Source organism: Equus quagga, chromosome 5, assembly GCF_021613505.1.
Source record: "Equus quagga isolate Etosha38 chromosome 5, UCLA_HA_Equagga_1.0, whole genome shotgun sequence".
NCBI lineage: Eukaryota > Metazoa > Chordata > Mammalia > Perissodactyla > Equidae > Equus > Equus quagga.
The window spans coordinates 8,947,884-8,962,319 of NC_060271.1; the positions used below are offsets into that span (position 1 = coordinate 8,947,884).

Here is a 14,436-nt window from a genome sequence, read left to right on the forward strand (position 1 = left end):
AAATGGTCTGTTGGCTTAATATTGCTCACGCTCTGCAGTCTCAACACTGAGGTGCCGTGCAGTAGAATCAGACTCAGATTCAAATCCCAGCTGGAAACTTGCTGTTTCCAGTTACTTAATCTCACTGAGCCTCAGTCTTGTCATCTGTGAAATGAGGATGGTGCTATCTACTTCTCTCAGACTGCTGGAGACTGCTGGAGAGGAAGTAGGGGACACCACACAGCCTGTATGACAACAATAGATGCTCTGCAAATAGTGACTCTTTCTCTTCTGAACAAGTCACAAGTATGCTTATAAATGAATAACAGGCACTGATATATCCTAAAGCCAAACACAATGGCAAATATGCCGGTTTGGTATCAACCAGGGGAGTGTTCCTCACACTTTAAAGAAGCCGTGATTTACCTGGGGATCTGGTTAAATATAGATTTGCATTCGGCCTGAGAGTCTGCATTTTAACAAGCTCCCAGGTGATGCTGATACTGCCAACTGGAGACCACAATTTTAGTAGCATGGAACTAGGGCAATGACTTTTGAATACTGAGTTGACTTTGAGAGACTGGGCTAAGTTGCAAAACAGAATTTTACTCTACCCTTTTTGGTTTGTTTGCTTAACGATAAAAATATTGGGGAAATCTGAAGATGCTATAGAAAAAAAAGTTTGCATGAACACATTTAAAAATCTGGGAAGCTCAAATCCATTCTACACACTTTCATTTATTGTCTGGACAGATAAAGTACAAATAATTCAAACACAACAAGATTATGGAAAAAAAAAACATTTACAATACTTTCCCTCAGAAATCATCTAAACTAGCAAGATTAACATGAAGTCATTCATTATAACTAAAGTATACAACTGCCTGGTCCTAAGATTTTTTTTCCTTTTTTTTCCCCCAAGAGTGAACACATTATAGAGAAGAGATTTTTGGCATGCCTTTCCCACTAATGCTTAGCAAATGCATCGGAACTTTGCCAGCAAACTGCGTTCATTCATAGCAGGTGATGTAAAAAGGTTTCCCTGAATGTCGAACGAGTGTTCTCTGAACTGAAATCTGATGTTTTCGTCCAAAACCGAAAAGAGGAAAAAAACAGAAAAAAAATTTAAAGGAGGAGTCTATGATGCAGCCTTGGTTTTCGTTATCTGTCTACCACTATGACTACTACGACCAAGTTTGCCTCTTCAGTGTGAGAACAACAGTTCTGTCTACATGCACTTAGTGGGTTCAGCATGGGAAAAAACGCACAAAATAAGCACAAGTTATAAATAACCATAACGTTTTATTACCATTAAGACTAAACTTGTATTGAAAAGATTTTATATAACAAGACAAGAAAAGCAATAGCAAATTTAACTATCAACTAGATTATGCATAGCGAGTAACTGTTTCTATTACCCAGGGAAGAGCAGGAATCCTTGTATTTTTTTGTTTTGTTTTTGTTTAAATATATAACCGTACAAAGCACAAACATACTAAAATGCTCAGTGCACTGGACGTGGGAGAATGCTCCCTCAGTCATTTTGTTCCCTTAGCTCTGTTTTGTTTCCCCAATCTGAATTACATTAAAATAAAGACCCAGTTGTTTTTATTTTTCTACTGTGCAGTAAGAAAAAATATTCACAACAAACATGACAATATATCAAACAATAGTTCTACACAAGTTACCTTGATACCTCTTGAACTGTCACTTAAATATCATAAGAAAACATTTTAAGACATATACAAACGAAACTAGCCAAGTGTTACAACTTATAATAAATTAACCCAAAGAAAAAAATAACTTTATATATATATATTTATATTGTATATACACATACACACACAACAGAATGACACAATAATATGCTTCTTCCCATAGTTTAAGTAAACAAATAAGTAGTCTAGCCAATCTAGCTATATTTGATCTCGGCCATAGGCATCATCACGTCGATTAAATAAATAAGTGTTTCAAGCAACATAAACAGTGTTTCAAATGTACCAACACAGCCCAATTCTATCAGCATGGGCTACAAAGTGAATTTGAAAATTCCTTAATGAATTTAAAGCAAACGTATCTTTTGTTTTCCTCTCCTAAACACATTACATTTAACTATGATACTAAGATATGTAAATAATTTCGTAGCACCTACTGCTCAAACTAAGGAAGTTTTAGATCAAAAGGAAAATTAATCTTTTTAATTTTTGTTCTGCTGACATCCCATACTGATGACTTAAAGAAAAACTGTCTTTCAACTCATCTCCTTGCTTTTGGGTTTTGACTGTGGGGAACTGTGGTACCCTGGGTAGAACGAACACTCCTTTCCCCTAGTAATTAATAATTTTTTAATTATTATTACATGCTATGAAAAGATATGAAGATCATCTGTTTATAGCCCATCCTTCAAAAAACAGTCTACGAATCCAGTTTAAAACACACATCTTGATCTCTAAAAAGTTACCAGTGCAGTATGAACGCGACAAAGTTGTCAATTTCCCCTAAATTAGCCAGTCAAAATATTTTTTTCTCAAATCCAGATTCTCTTGTAAAAATTCTTTATATTTTATAAAAATAGATTTTTCTTGAAACCCATTTTCAGCAAAGAGACCACCTCTTTGGCAACAATGTTAATGTTATTAAATTGTTAATGTCATCAGGTATCCCCCTTGCCCCCATCCCCTAACAGAAGACTGTTTTAGTTCACATGATATAAAAGAAAAAAGGAAAAATAAAAAAATTTGCAAAAGTTTTTTTTCATTTTTGCAATTTTTATTATTCCTCTTTAATCTGTGTGGGGTTTTTTTTTGTTTTTTTTTTTTACCAATCTGATTGGATCAACATTTGACAAAAAAGAAAAATCTTTTTTTCTTTCTTTGAATCCCATTACTTTGTAAAAATTGTTTTATTTTTATTATTTTTTTTTTGTCTTTTGTTTTTCTTCTTCAAATGAGCGAATGGTCATCTTAAAAAGATCCACCTTCAAGGAAGGTAGTAAAGTTAGCTGGCTGGGTAAAAATCCCTGCACATTGCTATCTATGTATATTATATTCAACAACGACGGCTATGAAAGAACATTCAATGCATCAAAGGTATTTTTTTGTTTTTTTCTCTTTTTTTCTAAGCATTATAAAATCCTTTCCTGGTACACCTCAGGATACTCCAATGTTTTAATACTTAGGCAACACTGGCTTATAAAGTCCATGGTTGAATATAAGCCTTGAAAAGTTTGTTTCTCTCTCTTTTGTGTGTGTGCGTGTGTATGTGTGTGTGTGTGAGCGTGTGTTTTGTTCGTATATATTTATATATATATTTTAATAAGTAAGGATGGGAGATTCAGGACTTATGGGCTTTGTTGGTTTTAAAGGAAACTTGTAACACTCGGTCTCCCAGGCGGTACCCGTTGAGGCTGGCGATGGCCATGGCCGCCTCGTCATAGTTGGTCATAGTGACGAAGCCGAATCCCTTGCACTTGTTGGTGTTGAAGTCACGGATGACCTTGACGTTGTTCACTGCGCCGAAGGGGCCGAAGAGCTGCCAAAGGACACTCTCGTCGGAATCGGGGGACAAGTTGTAGACAAAAATGCACCAGCCCGTTCCTGTGTGACCAGGGATGTTCATTCCCACAAGGCTTGTCATCCCGTCAATGGTGATTGGGGAGAACCTGGGGGGACAAGCAGAAGGGGGGACTGGTCCAGACATCAGTCTGACCACGGATAACACACAGATGCACAGACACAGACACGGGGCAGAGGGCTGAGTGAGTGTTTGCAGGAGAGTCTTCAGGGTTTAAAAACCAAAATGCAAAAACTAATGTCTGTGGTATTTCTTCTGATGGGAATGGCTAGAATGGCTAAGGCATGTGTATGCCAAGAGAAAGGCCTAGGTCAATTCCTAAAAACCACAAGGAACTCCCAAAGCTAGGCTCTATCATAGTTCTACCACAGTATATGTTCATGGGGTAACCCACCCTGACCCTTACTTACCCTCCCTCCCCGAAACAGACAGTGAGCTCTTAGAAGGGGCTCTATCTCATTCATTCTGTTGCTCTCCTTACTTACTCAGTGGAGCACACATGGGATCTCACAGACATAGTGACACATAGAAAACATTCAATAAGTGTTTATCGATTGAATAAGTGAATAACATTGGTGGAATCAATGCTTGGGAAATTTTATTTTTTAAGGCAGATTAGGGGATGGCCCTAGAAGTGCTCATGTCTACCATCTTTGCAGTCCCTTGACTTATGGCTGTCAGAGATCTCTTGATGTTACTGAGGATGGAGAGAATGTGAGAATGAACAGACATGTCTTGTTATTAATCAGATGGGTGGCTCATGTTTCATTTAGCACGTGTTCAAAAGTTCCCCCAAAAAACTCTGAACAATAATAATAAAGACATATCACTCCTTGATGCTGTATTTTCTGGAATTCATTTCTAAGGACACAGGAGCAAGATTTCAAGTGGTTTGTGCATTTATGTATCTTGAATCACTGTAAATTAGAACAGCATAAAACTGTTATTTGCCTTTTTACAACAACTTTTGTATTAGGCTTCGAAATCTTCTCAGTTTCCATGTAATCTTGAAAATAAAAACAACCTTTCAGATTCTATTCACTGTCTGATAAAATATATCCATGTGTGACTCATGATGGATGCATCACATGAAACAATTAGGTTACCAGTGCCTACAGCAGAAAAATATCTGTTAACACTTTGTTTTATACCAAACTTATACAGGGATTTTGATCCTATACACTGACCAGTGTCTTGCTTTTCATTTTGTCATTTTTGTTTTTTCCTGAAGAGGGAGATAGAAGAAGAAGAGGAAGCAAAAACTGGGGAAAAGAATAGGATAAAGTGTCAAGTAGGACTGTTTTAAGAAAAAGCAAATATTCTTGGAGATCTGGAAGTCCTACGAAAGAAGAGTTCTGTATCTAACCATAATTTAGATAATTAAATGGCTGCTGAAGATACGCTAGACACAACAACTCAATAAATACTATTTTTGGTCTTATTCACTAAGTCAATCTTCCCTCTTGCTTAAAAATGAATAACAGGACAAAACCAAAAAACATCATGGTACGGACTCGTAGAAGGGCAAACTCATGTCGGATTGTTATCTGCACTACTTCTGAAGACTGTCTTCTCATCCATCACTCCTCCAAATGAGTGAATCGACCCTTTTCAGTTTATAGGTGGGGAACAGCTAAGTATTTATTACAAAGCCAAAGTCAGGGCCAGCAAAGAGGTTTCAAGCACAGCCTCAACTCTAGGGGGTAGTGGCTTCCTACTTTTGTAGGAAGGATTCTGGATCCAAATTTGGGTTTAATAGGAAAAGAGAATGCTCTTATCAATGAGTGATGTTTTCTATGGGTGGGGAACTGGAGGAGGAGGCAGCATGCAAGCTGCAGCTGTGCCTTCCCTGGCCTCATCTATGGATAGACATCACTCTTTTCATAATATTTGGTGCTACCTGACTAAAGTTAGAGAGGAGCAAAAGTTTGGGACATAGCTGGGAAGGATGTAAAATGTGTGGGAACAGGCAAGCTGTGTGCTAGACACGTGGAGGTAATTCACAGTTATCCTCACTGGTGCCGGGATAGAGATTCGAGAGGCTGGCGCTCTGATAGTGAAGCCTGCAGTCAGCTGACTTCCTCTACTGCGTGGCAGTTTCCAGAGTCGGGATACTTACCATGCATGGCCAAGTGGTGAAAGAACTGCCTCGTACAGGGAGTGTGACTCAGCTATTAACGACCACATCTCTTTCCCTTGACTGTAGGAAGGGGAATTAAAGTGTGCAGCTCTACTGAGCAGGATGATGGAGATGCTATGTCCCTAGCTGCTCAGTGGAGCTTATCAAAAGCACATATGGGAATCTTACGGTCACAGTGACATGACGCACTCAACTTCCCGAGATTCAGCTTTCAGACTAGGTACGGAACACCCTTGTGACTGCATTCAGAGAGTCCCCAAACCTTGACTCTATTTGAGCCCCAACCCCACAAAAAGGCTTTAAATGAAAGAAAAAGTTTAAAACATACATACATATATAAGCAAGGGAAGCTTTATAATAACTGATAAAACCTGTAACAAAAGAAACCCTTGGTTTAGGTGCACACAGATACACTTTGTTCTCAGGCTGTGCCTGAAATGCACACTGAGCTGGGGGTGGGAGTCAGAAGGTCATCCACGTGTTTATTCATGCTCTGGCCAGGGCTGGTAGTCCAAAAATCTAATTTTTCCACTGACAATCATAAGATTGTCAACCATGATTAGCAAAATGTTCTAATTTTGATTTGCTGGAATCTGCCCTCTTAACTGAATCTTGGCATTGCTAATGCAAAGCAGTTGCTCTGCAAGTTTGCAAAATCAGCTGGCAAAGAGTCGGAGCCTCCCCCTTAGGGGAGCCATTCAGAGGACCAGCTTATCAAGGGCTCGGTAGCTGTGGCACCTGAACCATAGGAGAAGCCCACCTGCAAATAAAAGAAAAAGTGAAACACACAAACACACTTTGTGTGCCCTAAAAGAAACAAAACCAACTGAGGTCTCAAATTAAAATTAAGAATTTGACATGCTGGTGGAAGAAAAAGGAAGAATTAAAAAAAAAAAAAAGTAAAGTTAGTGAATTAACAAAAAAAATTCTAGCCCCAGTCTGTGCCAACACGGACATCTGGCAATCTGTGGAGTTTTAATTACCTCTTTACGCCATAGGCCATATTAAGCAAATTGTCCAGCCTGCAAAGAGAAGGAGGGTCTCTGGGTTAATGCCTCACAGATGGCAAGATCGTTCAATGGAACTATTAATAAGAATGCTCCATTTTCAAAGAAGAAAAGCTCAACAACTTTCCCCAATGCTAGGAGTCCATCCACTGGTAGTTTCCCCCTTCCCTGCCTCCAACCAAAGTGATTCATGTTCAGGTCAATGCTGGAGTTTAAAGCAAGTGTCTAATGAATCTCCCTTTCTTTCAAGGTCTGAATTAATTCCACTCCCCCCACCTCTCAGAACATTTGTGTGGATTTGTTTTCTATTGTGTGTGAAATCGTTAAAAAGGGACAGCTTCTTAAGTTGTTCACCTTTTATTGTAATCAAACTTGTGAATAAAGGTCTCTGTTCCAGATTAACGAGACACGTGCACAGGCGATGCATATCAGAACTGAGCTTCTCTTTTAGCCTGGCTACATTACCTAAATCTTCTTACCACACATCTTTTTGGGCGGGGTTGGGGGGGTTGGGGGGGTTAAGATCTTTAAAAATTAGCTTACAATTTACAACCTGAAAGCACCTCCCAGCAAACTGCCATTATGTTATAATCTCCCTCACACTCCGCACCTTACTTGGGGACAAGCTCTTCACACCATGGGGCAGTAGTAACCATAGTTTCCACCATTAAAAGCCTGCTGGAAAGCCTTTTTACATAAATACTGCATGTGCTCTCACACAAAATAAAAATTAGATGACTTGGACTCTTTGTGAAACCATTAACCATTTCAAATTCACAGGGCATGGGAGGACACTGCAGTGGCTGATTTTTCTCCTCACGTGGCCAGAGGGAAGGGTCTACTATCTTCCTATGTAATGTTTGAAAAGGAGAAAAACCCTTTCATTCAATGGAAGTTGGGATGTGGGTGGAATAAAATAATTATTTAGAATTATTATGGGTAGGTCAAGAATTTATTCTCTCTTGCACAACAGTGGCCAGTCAAGGTCAGACTGCCTTCATGGAGAGAAATCTGCCTTTCAGAAATGTCCCAGGAGAAGGGAAATGCTCTATTGCACCAGAAGCCTCCTGGGGGTTGGATACCTGAAGGAAACTCTAATAAGGCTTGGATAAAATCTTCTCCCTTGTCTTCCCAGAGTCTGCTAACTTGACAGTCAGAATAAAGTTAACACAAAAGAGAGTAACGCCCCCAACCCAAGAGGGTTACCTGCAGAAACAAGAGGAGGACAGGCCAAACCACTCCCTCTGGCAAGGACTGCCTCCTGGTCTACTTATTAAACACTCGGCCTCAGCCTTCAATCTAAGCTGCTAAATGTGGTCACTTATCTGTGATTAACTCTTGTTGAAACTGAACCTTCTTGTTTGGTTAAATGCAGTAATTTTGTTTTGACCGAAGAATCTGACGTATAAACCACAGTCACAGTGGTAAGTTAAAAGGAGGCTTGGAAGAGCACTCGGTCCAATCATCTCATTTGACAGCAGTGGAAACTGAGGCACAGTGATTTCTGGGGGCAGAGGTTCTTACTCTTGCACCATCCTTCAGGGCTGTGGGCTTCCCCGCCCGGCCCTCACCCAGCTCTGGACTCACGTAGCAGGGCTCTTTCACCCGTGGGCATGCCTACCTGAACCTCTGAGCCTGGTGGTGAAGTGGGCCGGGGTAGCGCCTGTTGGGGGACTGGTAGAGCTGGGACAGCAGGGCCTGGCTGGACTTCTGGCTGGGGTTGTTGGCAAACTTCACAGTAATCGGTTCCGTAGCACCGCTGGGCTTCTGGCCATTCAGCCCTTTGATGGCTTCTTCTGCCTCAATCCTCTTATCAAACCGGATGAATCCCACCCCTCTAGACACTCCTGGGGAAAGAAAAAGAGCCTTCATAAAGAGTGAACAAACCAAATTGGTAAACATCTCTGGGAAGAGATAGGCTTGGCCCCATGGACCTTCTGTGGGGAGTCAGCCCACCTGTGGGGCCAGGGCTGAGTCTGGCTCCCTGAATCTCTCTCACCCATCAAGACGTATCTGCCTGCATTTTGGCCATCATGGCTCTGCACAGATGACTCCGATCCATAGAACACAGACATCTCTCAGATCTGTCCCTTCCACCCCTCCACCAGCACCCTGCTCAGTCCTTAATTTCCTTTAGTCGCTATAACCGATCACCCACTGTCCAGTTTCTGGTCCTCCAATATGTCCTCCACACCTAGCCAATTAAGTAATCTATTTGAAAAGCAAATTCTGACCACATTATACCTTTTCTGTACCTTTTCAATTTTTTACCTTGTGCATGGTACCTGTTTCTCACTGCCACCCTCCCCCTAAACACAGAATAACAAACAAAGAACATCCACAACAAACCCTTCTGTGGCTCCCTGTTACATACAGATAAAGTCCAGACTTCTTGGCATGGCATTTAATGCCCCTGACAATCTGGCCCCAAATCCCCTGTTGAGCCTTGTGCTGGCCATACTGAACTGGCAGATACTCCTTGAACAGGTTTGTTCTTCCTTGACTCCATGCCTTAGGATATGTCCTATCCACCTACTCTATAGGATACATCCTATCACCTAGAATGCTCTATCCCTCCTTCTTGCCACATAACTGCAAGCCATCCTCCAAAACCCTGTTCAAACACCACCTCCTGGATGGAGCCTTCTCAACAGTCCCCACTAGGAAAGCATGCCGTCTCCGAGCCCTGTGGTGCACTGGACAGCCCCTAGCAGGAACTCACCTAAGGGCAGGACTGTGCCTCCTTCATCCCTGGTCCCAGTGTCCCTCTGCACAATGTCTGGGACAGAGCCAGCTTCAGTGAGGGTTTGTTGCATGAGTCAAAGGATAAACACGTGCTGAACTGCTCTCAGGGGGTGTTTTAAATTGGGATCAAATTTGGAATATGTATAAACATCCTGTCATTAAAAATGCAACCTGGGAAGCCTTACGGTTCTTACTGAGAGATGGTAGTTGCCTTTCCTTATTATGGACAAAGTACCGCAGTACCAGATCCTGGGTTCATATCCCTGCACTGCTACTAATGAGCCGCACAGAAGTCAGATCCCCCACTTTGGACCTCTGCTTCCTCACTTGTGAAATGAGGCAATCTGAGGCTCCCTCTACCTCTGTAATGCTATCGTTGGAGCCAGAGCGATACAGACAGGTTCTTGTCACAGATAAAATTAATGTGACTTGGTTGAGGGTTGAAAGAGACTTTGAAGGTCATTTAGTCCCACTCTCAAACTGATACCTGAATCCTCTTTTTGGGTTCCCTGCCAAGTAGTTTAGCTGCTGCTGGAACAATTCCCATGATGGAGATCTTCTACCTTCCAAGATGGCCCATTTTAAATTTGGACAGTTGATTGATAAGAAGTCTTTCTACTAAGGCAAAATCTGTCTACTCATGACCCATATCTTTTATCCTAAGTAGCCATTATCCCACTGCTCCTATGGGTCACAGGGCACTGGCTGGTGACACTGAGACACAAGGAAAGAAATGACAAAAAAACACTTAACCTGTGACTTGATCAACCAGGATTCGTGAGGTGATGATACGGCCATATTGCGAGAACAGCTGCTCCAGTTCCTTCTGGGTCATGGTTTTGGGAAGGCCGCTAACGTAGAGGTTAGCATCCCTGATTGAGGCAGAGCTTGGACGGGCATATGAGACCTAGGAAAAGGCAAGAGGAGCTAAATCCATTAGAGGCAACACCCTCTGAGTAGAGACTGAGACAACAACCACGATGACAGCCCCTCGTCTATCGTTCTAACTCATGGTGGCAGTTTAAATAACTCAGTAGTTCAGCATTTTAGCTACTCTCGTAATAGTAATGAGAACCAGGAGAACAACAATAGAGGAACAAAAGGAAAGTTGACGAGAACTTAAAACAAATACACAGATAAGGGTCTCTAGGTGCAGAACAAAATAGCTACTATAATATGGCAGCTGTTAAACGCAGAACTACCCACACATGGAGTTCTGAAGATTTGCCTCCTGGATGTGGGTGTATAGATGATTTACTGTATCCAACACATAATAATCTTTGAATAAACCAAAAAAAAAAAAACCCCACAAAACCCCATGAAATTCTGCTCTGCAGATTTCTCTCCTTGTCACCTTCCCTACCCCCATCCCGTTCTTGAACACATAAAAGGGATCAGGTTCTCTGCAAGACTTTTTATGTCCCATCCTTTGTGTCGTTCCAATCTGCTCCCACAGGGTCTGCTCTCGCTGAATGACAAAGTGCTGGTGAAATGGGGCTGAATGAACATCTGCTTGCGAAACGGGATATGTGACCTTGTCATAACATCTGCAAGAACCAGTTGCCTTCTAACTTTGAGGCGGAGCAGATAAAACCACAATAAACAAAATGAGGGCACTGCAGTATGAAGGGAGGGAGAGGGCAGTGGGAGAGAGGAGCGAGCCTCACCGATGGTTATGATGGTTATAATAAGTTCGACTTTGTAAATTTGTCCTCCCAGATCTCTCAACTGCTTTTTTTTTTTCCCCAAAAAGCTAACACAGAAGTGTAAACAGATCTGAAATTCCATCTGCAAGGAGCCAAATCTGTAGCAGTACACATAAGCAAAGCAAACCCCAGCAGTCATTAATTTTAGACTTTCATTTACTTATTTATTTATTTTTTAAGAAAACAACATCAGACATTTGAAATATAATTTACAGCTAGTCTAACAAAAGCACTTTCCTGCTAAAGCTATTTCTGGGGCAGTTATGGCTCAGAATAGATGATGAAAACAGTCATTTCATCGCACATCTGACAATGTTGGACAGGAAGAGACCTATATGCCTTAGCATTTTTCAGTTGGGAGTCTTATTGAATCTATATAACCAATTCACAAGACCACTAAGACTACAGGGGTGAGAGTGTGTGTGTGTGTTGGTGCGCACTGTGCACACACAAAAGCAGGTGTGCAAAAGGAATTGTACATGTTAAACTGGACCTTGGGCATTAAGAACTGAAGCTCCAGCAGCAAAGCAGACCTTGAGTCTGAGGATGGGACTAGCAGCAGATCTAGCAAAGAGGAATGAAGGATGAGCAGCCCCCTCCCTCATGGCACTCTCTCCCTTTCCATGACAGAGATGCCAGGGCCCTTTACGGGTCCCACACCTAAAAATAGATGTTGACTCAACAGATCAAATGATGTGACTAATTTGCCTCACTGGCCTCCTCCTGCGGATGGAGCAAGGCAGCTCACCTGCAGTGACTACGTCTTCCAGAAACTCATGGGTGACCTCTGTAGGCTCCTTCCCAGAACATGGCTGACAGGCAGAGGGGCCTTTACATGGGGGTGGTGGTGGTGGTGTGTGTCCCTGTGTGTGCATTCTGGGGGCGCTGAAGGAGCAAGAACTCTATGTGACTGCCTGGACAGGCTCTCCTACCCCTGTCCTTTAAGGGACAGTATTCCAGGTTATTATCTAGCAGAACTATTTTTTAGGCATGAAGAGGGAGTGGGAGGGAGAGGGAAATAAAAACATCATAGTGATATGTCCATGGTAATGAGGGTCACCCTTGTCTCACCCCTGCCAATTACTGACAAATTAATTATCTGAATGACCTTTGTGCTCCCCCAAAACACACCCGCTTCCTCTATGCCTTTGTTCATGGAGAAAATTTTTCCACCTACTTCCTCAGGTCCTAATCCCATTCCCCTTTAAGGCTTAGCTCAAATGCCACCTTCTCTAGACCACTTTCACTGTTCTTATCTCCTGAAAATCGCTCTAGCAGTGCTTTCAATGAACCGCACCCATGATACTTAACCTGTTCTGATCTTGATTTACCATCTCTCTATCTAGTCTGCTGCTCTCCTTGAGGTCAGCGTGTGTGTGTGTGTGTGTGTGTGTGTGTGTGTGTGTGTGTGTATGTGTGTGTGTGTGTCTTATTCAGCACTGTGGCCTCAGCTCCCAGCACAGAACCTGATACCCATAGGGTGCTCAATACCCACTGAAAGAATGAATGAACACCAACAGATCGTAATGAATGACGTGGGCATTAATGGATCTTTGGGAGTAATTGCAGCTTGGGTTCCTCCACTTAGGGGGATCACTGAGAGTCAAGCATCCAGAATCACAGCTGTGTTTCTCTACTGAGCTGAGAGTTAAGGGATAGGTTTCCCGTTTTCCAGTGCTTGGGGTTGGAGGGACTGAAAGAAGACTGTTCTAGGACTGGACACTACTTAGAGGCCTTCTCTTAGTAAACATTTCCTGAGGAGCTACTATGAGCCTGTATGCTGAGGACATGCAACAAGCAAGAAAAAGACATGGTCTCTTGCCATAAAGGACTTCCAAGTCCAACGAGGGCAAGAGACAACACATAGGAGGTACTCAATAAATATGAGTTGAGTGGAAGAATGGTAACATACGGACCAACCGTCACAATGCCACAAGATGCGTGCTATTCCAGGGCTATATTGATGGGTCTGGGACGCAGAGAAGGGGAGACTAATCTCCCTTTTAATTAAGGGTTAAAGGGCCAGGAAGGAGACAGAGCTGAGGTGAGACTCGTAGTGAGACAGGTGGCGTGACAGTGTGTGGTCGGTCAGGGAACGGTGGCCTGATGACAGCCCTCCTTTGTTGGGAGGATAAACGAGATGATGAAGGTCAAGGACTTAGTGCAGTGACTGCCTGGCACCCAATAAATGCACAATGGAGAGTAATGACCTTGGTTCCCAGGAATTCGGGGCAGCCAGAGCTGGGGTACAGAGGGGAGCAGGCTCGGGACAGATCTGCTATGGAAAAGGAGCTGGTGCTGGAAAGTCAATGACAGAACCAAAACCATTTCCCTAAAAGATAATTCTGACAGAGGCAGAAGCTCAGCCAAAGAGAATTACCATGATGGACCCCAGCCACAGAGCAGTGACAAATCCCCAAGGTGAACCGCACCTCGATCATTCACCAAGCCTAATTCCTGCTAACTTTTTCTCCTCTATTTGGAACCTTAAGTCTATTGTTCTCTTAGCACCCTGTCTAGGAAATCTGTAAGTGAGAGTGGGCAAAAATGACAGAAAAAGGATCTTCCCACATTCAGTTTCAAATGCTTGTCCCAGTATCTGAACTTTCCAAGTTTACTCAGACATTTATTAAATCCTGAGTGACTACAGGTGTCAGGCCCTTTGTTAGGCTGAAATATTCCTAAAAAATTGCCGACTTGTAGCCCCTGCAGAGAGTCAGCCATTGCTGGCTTGTTAATCCCACTGAGCCAGTGGCCTAGAGCCCAGGGCTTCTAATGAAGGAGGCAGCACCCCGAGCCTCAATCAGGATCCTCCTGCTTGCTTCATTTATCCAGAATCTGTGAAGATAAGTCTGGCATTTCTAGGCCAGCACTGATCTTGCTCTGGAGCTCAGAAAGAGCTGGGAGTGTGAAGGCCACTCCTTTCTCGCCGGGTAACAGTGGCCCAAAGGCAGGTGATGGTGAACAGCTGACTTTACAAATGATCCTGTTTTTATTTTTGAGGAAGATTAGCCCTGAGCTAACATCTGCCGCCAATCCTCCTCTTTTTGCTGAGGAAGACTGGCCCTGAGCTAACATCCATGCCCATTATGTGGGACGCCTGCCACAGCATGGCTTGACAAGCGGTGCATAGGTCCACACCCGGGAGCTGAACCGGTGAACCCCAGGCTGCCGAAGCGGAATGTGCAAACTTAACTGCTATGCTACTGGGCCGGCCCCTACAAATGATCTTGATGGGAGATCTGCAGTCCCTCCAAACTCCCCATCCCTCCCCATCCCTGGAGGC

The 14,436-nt window shown here is 42.8% G+C and overlaps 1 protein-coding gene and 1 long non-coding RNA gene across 4 annotated transcripts in view; one reads left to right on the forward strand and one right to left on the reverse strand.

Moving 5' to 3' along the window:
* LOC124238920 (uncharacterized) overlaps positions 1–3,505 on the forward strand; it is a 39,908-nt gene extending 36,403 nt beyond the window's left edge. The window contains exons 8-9 of one of the 3 annotated variants that reach the window (XR_006888447.1): positions 902–1,002; positions 3,370–3,505. This is a non-coding gene — a long non-coding RNA (uncharacterized LOC124238920). Of the gene's footprint in view, positions 1–901; positions 2,786–3,343 lie in introns of those variants that run through there. The other 2 variants (XR_006888448.1, XR_006888449.1) reach the window with 2 other exon arrangements.
* Positions 3,313–14,436, reverse strand: part of ELAVL4 (ELAV like RNA binding protein 4) — an 85,582-nt gene continuing 74,458 nt past the window's right edge. The window contains exons 4-7 of the mRNA XM_046660146.1: positions 10,198–10,351; positions 8,321–8,546; positions 6,676–6,714; positions 3,313–3,640 (exon numbers count right to left, since the gene is read on the reverse strand). Coding sequence (XP_046516102.1) covers positions 3,313–3,640; positions 6,676–6,714; positions 8,321–8,546; positions 10,198–10,351 — 747 coding nt within the window. The remainder of the gene's footprint in view (positions 3,641–6,675; positions 6,715–8,320; positions 8,547–10,197; positions 10,352–14,436) is intronic.